This window comes from Scyliorhinus canicula, chromosome 1 (genome assembly GCF_902713615.1).
Source record: "Scyliorhinus canicula chromosome 1, sScyCan1.1, whole genome shotgun sequence".
Taxonomy (NCBI): Eukaryota; Metazoa; Chordata; class Chondrichthyes; order Carcharhiniformes; family Scyliorhinidae; genus Scyliorhinus; species Scyliorhinus canicula.
Genome location: NC_052146.1, coordinates 291,383,565 through 291,399,208, shown reverse-complemented (window position 1 = coordinate 291,399,208; position 15,644 = coordinate 291,383,565). Strand labels below are relative to the sequence as shown.

Here is a 15,644-nt window from a genome sequence, read left to right as displayed (position 1 = left end):
TGTCCGACATTTTGTACAGGCCAAATTGCTGCCGCAGTTGGTTCCAGGATTGGAGGGTGGCTGTCACCACTGGGCTGCTGGAGTGTTTTTTGGGTGGGGATGGGAGTGCTGCCGTGGCGAGGGCCCGGAGGGAGGTCCCCATGCAGGAGGCCTCCTCCGCACGCACCCACTCGGCTTCTGGCTCCTGGATCCATCCCCTTACTCGCTCGGCTGTTGCCGTCCAGTGGTAGAATTGTAGATTCGGGAGGGCTAGCCCCCCCTGGATTTTGTTTTCTGTAGGACCTTCTTTGGGATCCTAGCATTTTTACCCCCCCATACGAACGCCATGATAAGTTTGTCCAGCGCTATGAAGAAGGCCTTGGGGATGTAGATCGGAATGGATCTAAACAGGAAGAGGAACCTGGGCAATACGTTCATTTTGATCGTCTGGACTCTTCCTGCGAGGGAGAGTGGGAGTGTGTTCCATCTTTGCAGGTCCTTTTTTACTTCCTCCGCCAGGCTGGTGAGGTTCCATTTGTGGATCCCTTTCCAGTCATGGGCTATTTGGATCCCCAGGTAGCGGAATTTATGTCGGGCTTGTTTGAACGGCAGCCCCTTTAGTGCTGCCCCCCCCCCCCCCCCCCCCCCCCCCCCCCCTTGCTGGTGTACTGGGAAGATCTCGCTTTTGCTCATGTTGAGTTTGTAGCCCGAGAAGGCTCCAAACTCTTTCAGGAGCGCGATGATTCCGTCCATGCTGCTTTGTGGGTCCGAGATGTAGAGGAGCAGATCGTCTGCATAGAGTGAGACTCTGTGCTCTCTGCCTCCCCTTCGGATCCCCCTCCAATTTTTTGCTGCCCTGAGCGCAATTGCTAGCGGTTCGATTGCTAGTGCGAACAGCAGTGGGGACAGTGGGCATCCTTGTCTGGTGCCCCTGTGCAGCTGGAAGTATTGGGAGTTGGTATTGTTGGTCCGTACACTCGCCATGGGGGCGTTGTATAGGAGTTTTACCCACGCGGTGAACCCTGTTCCAAGCCCGAACCGCTCCAGTACCTCTATGAGGTATTTCCATTCGACTCTGTCGAAGGCCTTTTCTGCGTCCAGGGAGACGATCACCTCTTGTGTTCTCTCCCCGGAGGGGGTCATTATCACGTTCAGCAGGCGCCTGATGTTCGAGGTGAGCTGTCTACCTTTGACGAAGCCCGTCTGGTCCTCTGTGACCACCTCAGGTACACAGTCTTCTAGCCTTTTGGCTAGGATTTTGGCCAGTATTTTGGCGTCTGCGTTCAGCAGAGATATGGGTCTGTATGACCCACATTCCGTTGGGTCTTTGTCTTTCTTAGGTATCAGTGAGATTGAGGCCTGTGCTAACGTGGGTGGCAGTGTGCCCCTAGCTAGCGAGTCTGTGAACATCTCCCGCAGGTGCAGGGCCAGCGCTGTCGCAAATTTTTTTTAGAAGTCCGCCGGGAATCCGTCCGGTCCCGGCGCCTTCCCCGTAAAACATTCACACTTGGTTGTCAGGAAATATAATAAACTTGATAACAGGCATGAAAGCTGGTGAAAAATTTACTCCACAGGAAATGAAGACACAAAGGTCATTAATCCCTTGAGGTAAACAATTGGGGCTGGCTTCACTAAAATATTAATATCAGTTCATATAAAAGGCAGTGTAAGGTGGGTTTCTACACCCACCTTGGTAGGCTTTGCGATATAACTACAAACAAAAAAAAGTAGAAAACTTTGAATTTTTAAATTTTAAAAAGTGCTCATCATCTTTATAATTAATTTCTTGCTTCCAACCTAGTCAACTCTAGAGCGGTCAGACAGTCATGGAAAAGGGCTCCAACTATTTCCAACTATAACCTGGAGATGTCACAACTGTAGAAAAAATGATACATTTATTATTCATCCTTCAGGCTTCACAGGATGCTCAGTCACCTCAAGGATGTGGTTACTCTGACAAACAAAAAGCATCAGTCATGAATGTGGCCCAGAATACACCAAAGACAAAACGCATAGTACTGATATCATCAGCAAACACAATGGGAATCATCTCTGCCCATCATTTCTCAAATGGCAATTGTCAGTTCAAGAAGGAAAATGTGAAGTGCATAATTATGACGTGCCAACTACAAAGCAGGGACAATGAAAATCAAATGGAGGAAGGGGAAAGTTATTTGGAGAAGGTATATTTCTAAAGTGATCTGGTATATTTTAATCAAAACTAAATTTTCAAAGTTTTGCGACAGTTTTAACTCGCTGAGGTGTGTTGTTTGATGCTTGGACTGGTGCATGCCTGGTCAGCAGTGTACTCAAGATGGCCAGTTATCATCTCAATGCACAAAGTGAAAGTATGGTTTCCAGCCTAATTACTGGGATGAGCTGAGTATTTGAAGAGAGGTAGTAAATTGGAACTGAGCCCTGATGAAAGTCACTGGAGCAGTAACTTTGTTTCCCTCCACAGATGCTACCAAATTGACTGTATATTTCCAGCTTTTCTAGTGTTTATCTACCAGAGCAAATTGGAAGATGTGGGAAACATTCTCTCTTCACTGCTAAACCCACCATCACCACTCGTTCTTTCCCTTAGCTGTAGCTCACTGAGTCTGAGAATCTTAGCCATTTATATCAGCTTTAAGCCTGGAAATTTTCACTAGCTTTCAACTGCCATGTTGCCAAAGATACTAGAAATAATCTTATTTCTCTTGAATGAGAGAAAAACACATGATTCATGCTTGCTCACCAGCAACTCCTGCAGAAGGGCTTGGGTGAGGATAGGATTGGGCATGGCCACAACATATGGTTTAAAAAGTTACAAACTTAATTATTTAAAAGGAAACAAATGTGGTGAATCAGTGCTGCTTGGATTGGTAGCAGTGAAGGCCAGAGTAAATGCTGTGTCCATTTTCTTTCTTGTTAATTATTTGGACTTGGGTATCTGGAACACTAAAGTCAAGAAAATGGACAGACCAATGTCAAGTGCAATTTAATGAGTATTAAGTGTGAGATAATAGAATTTGGGAGAATAAGGAAAGAATGGTAGTGGACATGTAGGTAAAGGAATGAAGAAGGGAAAATAGAATTTAGCATTTTATAAATAGGCCACTGAATATAAAAACAGAAACGTTATACGAATTTATGCAAAACATCGATTAAACTAGTACGGTGTTAAATTTAACTGCTTTCCAAATTTCTCTGTATTCCTAATTTTAGCTTCCTATAATTAATACCAGGTTTGTCCAACCCCAGCCCACAGGCCAGACCTGTCTCTCCACAAGCCTCTATCAGACCCACAGAACCACTGCAAACTACAGGTAAGTTCAATGAAAGATTCTGTAAGGAACTTCTACAATCACAGGCCGTTTCTCTGAGGACTGCCTTGAATTTCTGCATCTCAGTTATTCTGGACCGTTGCTCCCTGTTGATCATGTTGTCGACTGCTTGATGTTGTCAATTTATTTGTTTACAGGGAAGTGAATAATAGGGTTTGATGGCCTGTATGCTTGAGAATGCTGAATTTGTGCACAGTTGTTTTAATTTTTTGTTCTAATTAAGGTGCAATTTAGCATGGCCAATCCACCTTCCCTGCATATCAATGTGCATTCACACGTAGAATGTGCAAACTCCACACAGACAGTGACCCGGGCGGGGCAGGGATCGAACCTGGGTCCCCGGCGCTGTGAGCGCAGTCTTTATTCTTTATCCTAAATATATTTGGGCCTTATATTGTTTGGCAATCTTTGTGGTGGAGGGAGGGGAATGTTTGTTGTCTCCCCCTGCTGTCTCGCTTAGAAGGAAGATGAGCGGAGCCGGATTGGGGTGAGGAGTGATGGGTTGGAGCAATTAGGGTTAGCCTGTTCTTGCTGTGATCAAGGAAGGTCTCCCCACTTAGAGCTGAGCAGTTTAGTTTTTTGTTTCTTTTAAATAGGATTCAGAGCTTCCATGCCTTTTTCTTTTTAGGCTCAGGCAGACTGCATGTTATCCTGACGAGGATGGGTTATATTTGAGTCTTCCTTGGGTCGAACCAGTCTTTCCTCTGATATGGGCCTCCCTCACTGGCTGGTTTTATTGCTGTTGGAGCTTCACTGAGGAGACGGGTGGCCTTGAGTATGATTTATATGACAGTAGTTTGTGTGATGAGGCTGGGTGCCCCCTCCCGGGAGGGTGTGATGTTGGTTTTAGTGTTGCTTTGGCCTAGTGAGGAGTTTGGGCACCCCTGGGTGTCGAGGGGGGAGAGCCAAGCCTCCCTCCCGAGCACCAGTGATGAGGTGTCTTGACGGTTCTTCTTCCTTGGTGCTGCTGTTTCCCATTGGTTAGGACCAATATATATGTCCTCTCTTGTTAAGCAGTGGGTGGAATGCCTGATCCCAATTTGGACTTGGTTGGTGCAACCTCATTAGGGTGAAAGGGGCTAGGTTCCCCAGAGTTTCTTTTTGTGACAGTGCTGGGCTAGGCCAGAGCCGGTGCTGTGGTTGGTATTCTGTAGTCTTTGTGCTTCTCTTAATTTTCAATGGGAGATGCTGGATCTGAGATTTGAGGCCCGAGATTTCCTTGGACTTGTGGTATTTGGTCCTCTCTTTGTAGTGGTATGATGGTTGGCTGCTCTGCCCTGGGCCTGGAGGGGAGTTTGATTGTGATGTGGGTGTCAATATAATTACCCCTTATTCTGTGGTTCTCGGGGGGGGGGGGGGGGGGGGGGGGGGGGGGGGGGGAGCAATTGCTGCGGCAATTGTAAAAACTTCAATAAAAATACATTTTTTAAAAGGCAAGAGGTTTTACTGGTTAACTCCACTGCTTAGCACTTTTTAATGGTAATTTTTATGAATTAATCGATCAATATGATCCTGGAGCAGACCCCAACATTTGTTTGGAGACTGGACTGAAACCCCAATATTTTTGAGGAAAGGACACTTCACTTCAGGGGTACCTTCATGCACAAATAGTGATATGGTATATTAAAACAGATATTAACATAACATTTTTACAACACAGAAATAGAACAATAGATTACCTTCTTTATCTCCAATCAAGCAAAACCAATCACAGGTCAAACCCCACTTATAAATAAAGTTAGCAAACACAGGAGTACATATCAGATAATGGAACAAAATTTATTTTAAAACTGCTTGGTGAGAGAGAAGCGAGAGACAGAGAAAGCAAGCGAGAGAAAGTGAGAGAGAGAAAGCGAGAGAGAGAAAGAAGTGAGAGAGAGAGAGAAGCGAGAGAGAGAGAGAAGCAAGAGAGAGAAGTGAGAGAGGGAGAAGCGAGAGAGAGAGAGAGAAGCAAGAGAGAGAAGCAAGAGAGAGAAGCAAGAGATAGAGATAAGCGAGAGAGAGAGAGATTCCTAACAACCTTTTGCAGAAGCTGTTCTGTTCACGGCCAAATCTAAACTGACTGCTAGCATACTGGCGCACAAACAAAATACACTGATAATACCAGGATCCAAAATCTGCACAGGCCCACATGTGAAACTATGGCCCAGAACCTCTATGGAGTGACAATTACCATTCTGCTCCTTTTTACTTCCCTTAGTCTGGTGCTGTACATTCCTCATCCAGTCCTACAACCTGGAGCAGGTGAAGCCATGCCCCCTTTTTATAGCACCAGCTTCCATAAGTTGGGCAAGTTTAAAGGTCCCAGTCATTTGGCAAACACAAAGGGTGTAAGCTAAGTGAATAGGAGTCCTGCATACTTATTTTGGGGCATCACAGGTCTTCACCTATCTGGAGACCGGAGAGCTGGACAACTAAGATGTGCATCATCTGACCTCAATGGGAGGGCAAAGTGAAACATATAAACCAGCTTTAACTCACTTCTAAATTTGAAAGAGATAATTTAAAAATATGTTTCTTTAGTGAATGCATATCATATACAGTACATGTTGGATCCAGGGCTTTACAGAAGAGGAATAGCCAAGAGCTTGCTCCCGAAGAGAAAATAGTCACAAAAGGGAATAACCAAATAATTTGCACAGCATATATTTATGTACAAACATGCACATTTATCACAGTCTAACATCATGAAATTATTTTGTGCCCTGTTTGGATAATTATCAATTTTGTACCTTATTGAGCTCCAGCTCATGATTTGTTAGGTTTTTCTGAGCTTCTTCCAATTGGTTGCACACTGAATCCCTTTCTCTCACCAGCCTCTGCAATTGACCTTCAAGACAAGCAACGTTTTCTGACAAACAGGTCACCTGTAAATAAATAGGACAGCATGGATTTTGAACAAGAACTGAAAAGTTATACTCAGCAGGTCGAGCAACAGTTGTGGAGAAAGAAAACGTTTCATCAGGACTCATATCTTCCCTTACAGCAGTACAAACCAATATGATGACTAAATTAAGAATTCCAATTAACATGTGGCTAATTGCATTTCCCATTGCTTACTAAAACACAAATAGTAGACACCTACACCAATATGGATAATTTGTAATTATATAGCTCCTTTAATTTAATAAAACATCCCAAGGCATTTCACATGAGCATTACAACAAAATTTGACACTGAGCCAATAATGATAGGCGACAAAAAAATTGATGCAAGTGGTAGGTTTAAAAGAGCATCATAAAGGAGGAGAGAGCTAGGGGTTCATAGATGCAAACGTTCAAGGATGTAGCTCCAGAGCCTGGGGCAGGGATTCACAAACTGTGGAACATAAACCCACTATGAGATTTTAAGGTTGCAAGCTCCGATAAGCAATGGGAGTTGTGGAGTTGAGACTGAGTTTTGACAGCTGCAAAGCCTCTTTAAACATTTGTGCTTTTATTCTGTCGGTGGGTGGTCTTGAGCACTCCGATTTTAATATATGAGGCAAATAATTAGGGTCACATCAGGAAACACTACTCATCCCCTAACTAAATTTGGATAACTGAAGGACAGCACAAAGACGAACAAAGCCAATTCCTGTTCTGCAGGTACTTTTGCATTCTAGATGTGCATTTATTTTCATTCAAGCTGTGAGTCAAAAAACATTTAAACACTTGACTGTTTGTGTTACCATTGTTGCAACAAATGTACAAAATGGCTAACGTATACATGCAAAGAGCATGCAGATATTAAGCAATGAGATTATGTGCTCAACAAAGATTGATTGTCTGACATCCTGTACTGGACAAATACAAATGTCCTCCAAATAAATATTGGGAAGACCAAGGCCATTGTCTTTAGTCCCTGTTATGAATTCCCTTCCCTTGACACCAGCTTCATACCTCTCCCTGGCAACTATATGAGGCAAAATCAGACTGTTTGCAATCATAGCGTCACATCTGACCCCGAGATGAGCTTGTGATCACATATTAATTTCATCTCTAAAACAGCCTAATTCACCCTCCATACAACTGCCTGTCTCAGCTCATATGCTGCTGAAACCCTCACTGTGCCTTTTTTACCTCTAGACCAGAGATTTCCAACATATTACTACTAGCCAGACTTCTGTCAATTGAGGTAATCTAACGACCATTCACCCTTCACACTAGTCATCACAGACCTACATTGGCTCCCTTGATTTCAAAATTCTCATCCTGGTTTCCAAATTCCTCCATGATCGTCCCCACCGTATCTCTGTAATCTCTTCTAGACCCGTCTTTAAGATATCGGCACTTCAATAATTCTAACCTCTTGAGCATCCCGATTTTAATCACTCCACCATTGCCATGTTCGCAACTTCAGTGACCAAGACCGCAAGTCATTGCTTACCAAACATTTCCCTGAGGGGCTGGTTTAGCTCACAAGGCTAAATAGCTGGCTTTTAAAGCAGGCCAGCAGCACGGTTCGATTCCCGTACCAGCCTCCCCGGACAGGCGCTGGAATGTGGCGACTAGGGGCTTTTCACAGTAACTTCATTGAAGCCTACTTGTGACAATAAGCGATTTTCATTTTTCATTTCATGTGACCCCATTTTTAAGGATCAGACGATTAAGCTGCAGCCGCCGACAGAAACGTTTTCTCCCCCAAGTCCAATGATACCAGACTGAAGAACCAATTTGCACTAAAATCTGTGGAGCCATTCTACAATATATGCAGGCTATTTCTGTAACTACAATCTTTGAAAGGCTTGGGAGGAGGGGAGCAAAGACTGAAAACAGCTTTCTATATTCCTCAAAATGTGTTACAAAAATGTCTTCCTGCCTTCCAGGAAGAAATAAGATAATGATTTAGTAGCTGCCTTTAATTTCTCCTTCATTAAAGTTTGTCAGTTACCATCGATAGACCAAAGTAATCTGATGTATTTAGCTCAAAAATCTTTGAATAATCCCATAAAGTTTGAGGCACAAGCTTCCATTTCTGAAAACTAAGGGGTCTTATTTAAATTAAAAATTACATTTCTTTCTTCCTTTCATTGATATTCAGAAGCCTCGTTTCATCTACTTCAATTATAAATGTAAGAATAATAATCATAAGTCCCATATCAGTATTGCTGACTGGAATAAAAATAAATATTGCATATTCAACTTCATTATAAAGCAAGTCCAGCTGAAGTAGAACCTGTTCCCTCGAAGCACAGCTGAAAAATACACATGGCTTTAAAAAAAAATGTCTACCTGCACGGGGAGCCCTGGCTATCAGTCTTCCTCTGGAAAATACTACGGTGATATAATTACTCTACAGACGTGACCTACCATTATACATCCCCTGAGAAAAAAAGAAAAACCAAACCAAGTGGAGACTCCTGTTGAGAACTCTCCAGCAACTTGCTCATACATCAATACCAATCAAAATCTGGCAAGCAGCCCTGCAGACAGTTAGAGCCAGATTTATGGCATGACAAATAGAACAGGGAGAAGGAAAGTCTAAATTCTTGATTGAATTGACGAGATTGCACTGTAGAGTTGGCAAACAGAAGTACTTTTAAAGCATTTTCTCATGGGATGAGAGCAGTGCGATGTCCTCAGGTGATTCAGGGGCTGCAGCTCCTCTTAGACTGCTTGACAGCTCTGGAGCTGCGGATGGAGTCACTTTGAAGCATCCGCGATGCTGAGGATGTCGTGGATAGCACATTTAGGGGTTGGTCACACTACAGGTGAAAATTACTGAGGGAGATAGAAAATGGATGACCAGAACACAGAGCAAGAGTAGGAAGGCAGTGCAGGTGTCCCCTGCGGTCATCTCCATGCAAAACAGATATACCGCTTTGGATACTGTTGAGGGAGTTGGCTCACCAGGGCAAGGCAGCATCAGCCAGGTTCATGGCACTGTGACTGGCTCTGCTGTGCAGCAGGGCAGGAAGAAGAATGACAGGGCTATAGTGAATAGGGACTCAATCATAAGGGGAATAGACAGGCGGTTCTGTGGATGCAATTGAGACTCCAGGATGGTATGTTGCCTCCCTGGTGCAAGGGTCAGTTACGTCTCAGAGAGGCTGCAGGACATTCTGGGGGTGGGCACGGTGAACAGCCAGCTGTCATGGTGCACATGGCACCAACGATAGAGGTAAAAAACGGGACGAGGTCCTACCAGCTGAATTCAGGGAGTTAGGTATTAGGGAGTTAGGTAAAAAGTAGGACCTCAAAGGTAGTAATCTCAGGATTGCTACCAGTGCAACGAGCTACTCAGAGTAGGAATGTCAGGATAGATAGGATGAATGCATGGCTCGAGAGACGGTGCAAGAGGCAGGGATTCAAGTTCCTGGGGCATTGGAACCGGTTCTGGGGGAGGTGGGACCAGTACAAACCGGACGGTCTGCACCTGGGCAGGACTGGAACCGATGTTCATGGGGGGGTGTTTGCTAGTGCAGTTGGGGAGGGTTTAAACTAATGTGGTAGGGGGATTGGAACCAATGCAGGAAGTCGGAGAAGCAAAACGGGACCAGAAACAAAAAGCTGTAAGGACGAAAGTGTAAGACAGAGAAGCCAGAGTCAAAAATCAAAAAGTGCCACAGTACAGGGTACAATGACTGAGGAGAGTGTGAAAAGGGAGGTGGCCAATGCAGGATTGAGGGTGTTGTACCTAAATACGTGCAGTATACAGAACAAGGTAAATGAGCTTGTGGCGCACATTGAAATTGGCCGGTACGATGTTGTGGGCATTACAGATACGTGGCTGCAAGGAGATCAGGGCTGGGATCTAAATATTCAAGGATATATGTCCTATCGAAAGGACAGGCAGATGGGCAAAGGGGGCGACGTTGCATTGTTAGTAAGTAATGCAGTTAAATCGATAGCAAGGAGCGATATTGTATCAGAAGGAATAGAATCTCTGTGGGTAGAGTTGAGGAATCGCGATGGGAGTTATGTACAGGCCCCCTAGCAGTAGTCAGGATGTGGGGCAGAAAATAAAACAGGAGATAGAAAAGACATGTAAAAAAGGCAATATTACGATAATCATGGGGGACTTCAATATGCAGGTGGACTGGAAAAATCAAGTTTGTAGTGGATCCTAGAAATGGAATTTGTGGAATGTCTAAGATTTTTTTTTGGAGCAGCTTGTGACAGAGCCTACTACGGGACAGGCAATTCTGGATTTGGTGATGTGTAATGAGGCAGACTTGATTAGGGATCTTAAGGTGAAGGAACCCTCAGGGAGCAGTGACCACAATATGATAGAATTTGCGTGCAGTTTCAGAGGGAGAAGCTTTAATCAGATGTCACGTTATTACAATTAAATGAGGGTAACTACAAAGACATGAGGGAGGAGCTGCCCATGAGTTGATTGGAAAAGGAGCCCAGCAGAAAAGACAGTGGGACAGCAATGGCAAGGGTTTTTGGGGGTTATTAGGGAGGCACAACAGAAATTCATCCCAAAGAGGAGGAAATATCCTAAGGGGAGGACAAGACATCCATGGCTGACGAGGGATGTCAAGGACAGCATAAAGGCTAAAGAAAAAGCATACAAAGTGGCGAGGATTAATGGTAAACCAGAGGATTGGGTAGCCTTTAAAAGCAAGCAGAGGACAACTAAAAAAGCAATAAGGGGGGAGAAGATGAAGTATGAGTGGAAGCTAGCTAGTAATATGAAGGAAGATAGGAAGAGATTTTTTCAATATATAAAAGGGAAGAGAGAGGCAAAAATAGACATTGGACCACTAGAAAATATGGCTGGAGAAGTAATAATAAGAAACAAATAAATGATAGATGAATAGTTACTTTGCATCAATAGTCACGGTGGAATACACCAGTGGGATGCCAAAGTTCCAGAAGAAACAGGGGGCAGAGGTGAATGCAGTGACCATTACTAGAGAAAGTTCTGCGGAAATTGAAAGGTCTGAAGGTGGATAAGTCACCTGGATCGGATGGACTACACCCCAGGGTCCTAAAAGAGATACCGTAGGTAATTGTGGGGGCATTAGTGATGATCTTTCGGGAATCATTGGAGGCAGGAAGGGTCCAGAGGACTGGAAAGTGGCACCACTGTTTAAGAAGGGAGGGAGGTAGAAGACGGGAAATTATAGGCCGGTTAGCCTGACTTCGATCATTGGTAAGATTTTAGAGTTTGTTATTAAAGGTGAGATCGCAAAGTACTTGTAAGTGCATGATAAAATAGGACTGAGTCAGCACGGCTTTGTCAAAGGAAGGTCGTGTCTGACAAATCTGTTTGAGTTCTTTGAGGAGGTAACAAGGAAGGTAGACAAAGGAGAACCAGTGGACATGATTTATTTCGATTTCCAGAAGACCTTTGACAAGGTGCCGCATAGGAGTTAAATAAGTTAAGAGCTCATGGTATTCAGGGTAAGATCTTGGCATGGATAGAGGATTGGCTGACTGGCAGAAGGCAGAGAGTGGGGACAAAGGGTTCTTTTTCAGGATGGCAGCAGGTGACTAGTGGTGTGCCTTAGGGGTCTGTGCTGGGACCACAACTTTTTACAATATACATTAGTGATGTGGAAGAAGGTACTGAAGGCACTGTTGCTAAGTTTGCAGATGATACAAAGATCTGTAGAGGGACAGGTAGTATTGAGGGAGCAAGGGGGCTGCAGAACGACTTGGACAAGATAGGAGAGTGGGCAATGAAGTGGGAAATAGAAACATAGAAACATAGAACAGTACAACACAGAACAGGCCCTTCGGCCCTCGATGTTGTGCCGAGCAATGATCACCCCACTCAAGCCCACATATCCACCCTATACCAGTAACCCAACAACCCCCATTAACCTTATTTTTTAGGACACTACGGGCAATTTAACCTGGCCAATCCACCTAACCCGCACATCTTTGGACTGTGGGAGGAAACCGGAGCACCCGGAGGAAACCCACACACACACGGGGAGGACGTGCAGACTCCGCACAGACAGTGACCCAGCCGGGAATTGAACCTGGGACCCTGGAGCTGTGAAGCATTTATGCTAACCACCATGCTACCGTGCTGCCCCAAATGAAATACAATGTGGAAAAGTATGAGGTCATGCACTTTGGAAGGAGTAATTTAGGCATAGACTATTTTCTAAATGGGGAAATGCGTCCGGAAAGCAGAAGCACAAAGAGACTTGGGAGTACTTGTTCACGATTCTCTTACGGTTAATCTACCAGCCTCCCCGGACAGGCGCCGGAATGTGGTGACTAGAGGCTTTTCACAGTAACTTCATTGAAGCCTACTCGTGACAATAAGCGATTTTCATTTCATGTGTAGGTTCAGTCGGCAGTTTAGAAGGCATATGCGATGTTAGCATTCATGTCAAGAGGGCAAGAATACAAGACCAGTGATGTACTTCTGAGGCTCCATAAGGCTCTGGTCATACCCGATTTGGAGTATTGTCAGCAGTTTTGGGCCCCGTATCTGAGGAAGGATGTGCTGGCCTTGGAAAGGGTCCAGAGAGGTTCACAAGAATGATTCCTGGAATGAAGAACTTGTCGTATGAGGAAGGTTTGAGGACTGGGTCTGTACTCGTTGGAGATTAGAAGGATGAGAGGGGAACTTGTTGAAACTTACAAGATACTGTGAGGCCCGGATAGAGTGGGCGTGGAGGGGATGTTTCCACATAGGAAAAACTAGAACCAGAGGACACAGTCTCAGACTAAAGGGACGATCCTTTAAAACAGAGATGAGGAGGAATTTCTTCAGCCTCAGGTGGTGAATCTGTGGAACTCTTTGCCGCAGAAGGATGTGGAGGCCAATTCACTGAGTGTCTTTCAGACACAGATAGATAGGTTCTTGATTAATCAGGGGATCAGGGATTGTGGGGAGAAGGCAGGAGAATGGGGATGAAAAAGTATCAGCCATGATTGAATGGCGGAGCAGACTCGATGGGCCGAGTGTTCTAATTCTGCTCCTATGTCTTATGGTCTTATGGATTCTGCAATCACCTTGGATTCTCAATCAGGACAGGAAGAATTGCTAGAAATTGGTCTGGAGGACAGAGCTGATTGGTGTTGAATATAGAACAGGGTGTGAACATTAAGTTGGAGCTTGTGGAGTGGGGCGTTCAGTGTAAACAGTTAATTCTAATGATAGCACCTTCTGCATATAGTCAGTAGCTACGTCACAGTGATGTCACTCACAGAGATGAGAAATGCGAAACACCTCAAGAGAGTAGCTCCAGCCATGTCTTGGTTTTATTCAACCTTCGGTGGCACGGTAGCACTGTTGCTTTACAGCGCCAAGGTCTCGGGTTCGAATCCCGGCTTGGGTCACTGTCTGTGCGGAGTCTGCATGTTCTCCCTGTGTCTGCGATCATTTGTAAATACGCCTGTGATAAATTTATTTTACTGAATTCCCAGAAAATCCAGCAAGCAAGTCTTCCATCAGCGGCAGTGGATAGTGATCTGCACAAAATACCAGGTTTATAGTTGTCTCAAAATCTCCACATATCCTTACTGTGCCACCTTGTTTTCGTGGGCGGCATGGTAGTACAGTGGTTAGCACTGTTGCTTCACAGTACCAGGGTCCCATTTCAATTCCCGCTTAGGTCACTGTCTGTGCGGAGTCTGAATGTTCTCCCCCTGTCTGCCTAGGTTTCCTCCGGGTGCTCCGGTTTCCTCCCATAAATCCCGAAAGACGTGCTTGTTAGGTGAATTGGACATTCTGAATTCTCCCTCAATGTACCCAAATAGGCGCTGGTGTATGGCGACGAGGGGATTTTCAGAGTAACTTCATTGCGGTGTTAATGTAAGCATACTTGTGACAATAATAAAGATTATTATTAATAGAACAGGAATTATTGACGTAGTAACTATTCACTGGTAATAACTGGTTCAATGATTCCCGTTTGACTGTTCTTTCTAGTTCTTCGACTTTTGGCCTGATGGCGTATGGTATGGTTTTGGCTTTAGAAACATTTTGGTGTACTGTTTGGTTTAAATTTGAGTTAGATTCAACATCTGTCATTGACCCCAGTGAGTCTTCAAACAGCTTTTTATACTTTTGCAGAAGTCCCTCTCGGTCATTCTTTGAATCAACCAATTGATTCACTGTTCCCCAGTTTGAGTTTAATTTTTCCAAAATGCTGCACCAACTAAAACAGGAAAGTTTCAACGGACAAGTGCGGAGGCAACTCCGCTGTTCGTCTGTTTAATTCCACTTTTACTGTAATGTATCCTTTTAGTGACAAAATCGCTTCTGTGTACATCCATAGGATAACATTTGATGGTTTTAATGATAAAATATATAGGCCGGGATTCTCCGAAATCCCGGCCAAGTGTTGACTCCGGCATCAAAACTGGCGTGAGCAACGCCGGTGTCAACAGGCCTCCAGGCCCAGTAATTCTCCTCTTCCTCTGGGGCTAGAATGGTGCCGGAGTGCTGTGCAGTGCTGTGGCGGCGAAAGCCAGCCCGCCATGGCTGGCGTGGGTCCGTGCATGCGCGCCACGCTGTCTCCGTGCCGGCCCATGGGCAACATGGTGGAGCCCTACGGGGCCCGGTGCGGAGGAACATAGGATCCCCCAGAATTACCACACCCGCCGATCAGTTGCCCCCGATCGCGGGCCTGGCCACCGTGGAGGCCCTCCCGGGAGTCGGCAGCCCCCGCCCCCCCACCAGGACGACTCCCGCAGCCTGAACGCTGAGGTTCCGCCGGGTAGGACCATAGGCAAACGACGCTGGCGGGACACTGCAGAACTCAGCGGGCACTCGACCAGTCGAGCGTGCAGAATCGCTGCTTTCAACGGGCCCCGACCGCCCCCCCCCACCCCCGGCGATTCTCCGACCCCGCGCGGGCTCGGAGAATCACGGCCATAGTCACTGGTATTAATGATACAGCCACGCCCACACCACTTCCACTTTGACTTGCTTATCATCAGGTTTTGAGAATACCCAGAAACGATGTTGATCGCCCGTTGCCGACAAGATGCCTAGTTTCAGCTCTTGAATTTGTTCGGGTACATAGTTTCCCAAGGGGTCTTAAACTTTGGCTATTATCTTGCAGACTCGACTAGTAGGCTTAGATGTTTTCTTCCTCTGATACATCTTAGGCATTGGTGAAGTTTGCAATGATCAGCGTGCTTTGGCAATATGGCCCTTTTTGTCACAGTTCTTGCACTTATTTTCCCTACTCCAGCATTCCCCACTGAAGTTTTATAACTTATAATGGTTTCGTAAGCATCAAGCATTCTATTAAATTGTATTTGACCTGCAAGTGTTAAGTTCAAGGAAATACTGAGGACAATGGAATCATAGATGAAATGAAGAAATGAAATGAAAGTCGCTTATTGTCACAAGTAGGCTTCAAATGAAGTTACTGTGAAAAGCCCCTAGTCGCCACATTCCAGCGCCTGTTTGGGGAGGCTGGTACGGGAA

General features: G+C 45.1%; 1 protein-coding gene across 4 annotated transcripts in view; it reads right to left on the bottom strand.

Annotated features, from left to right (window-relative positions):
* sdccag8 (SHH signaling and ciliogenesis regulator sdccag8) overlaps window positions 1-15,644 on the bottom strand; it is a 595,448-nt gene that overhangs the window by 469,186 nt on the left and 110,618 nt on the right. For all 4 annotated transcript variants that reach the window (XR_005462774.1, XR_005462773.1, XM_038815187.1 and 1 more), the window contains exon 11: window positions 6,041-6,175. Coding sequence is in view for 2 of the 4 variants with exons in the window: in XM_038815187.1 (XP_038671115.1) it covers window positions 6,041-6,175 (135 nt within the window). In the remaining 2 variants the exon portion in view is untranslated. The remainder of the gene's footprint in view (window positions 1-6,040; window positions 6,176-15,644) is intronic.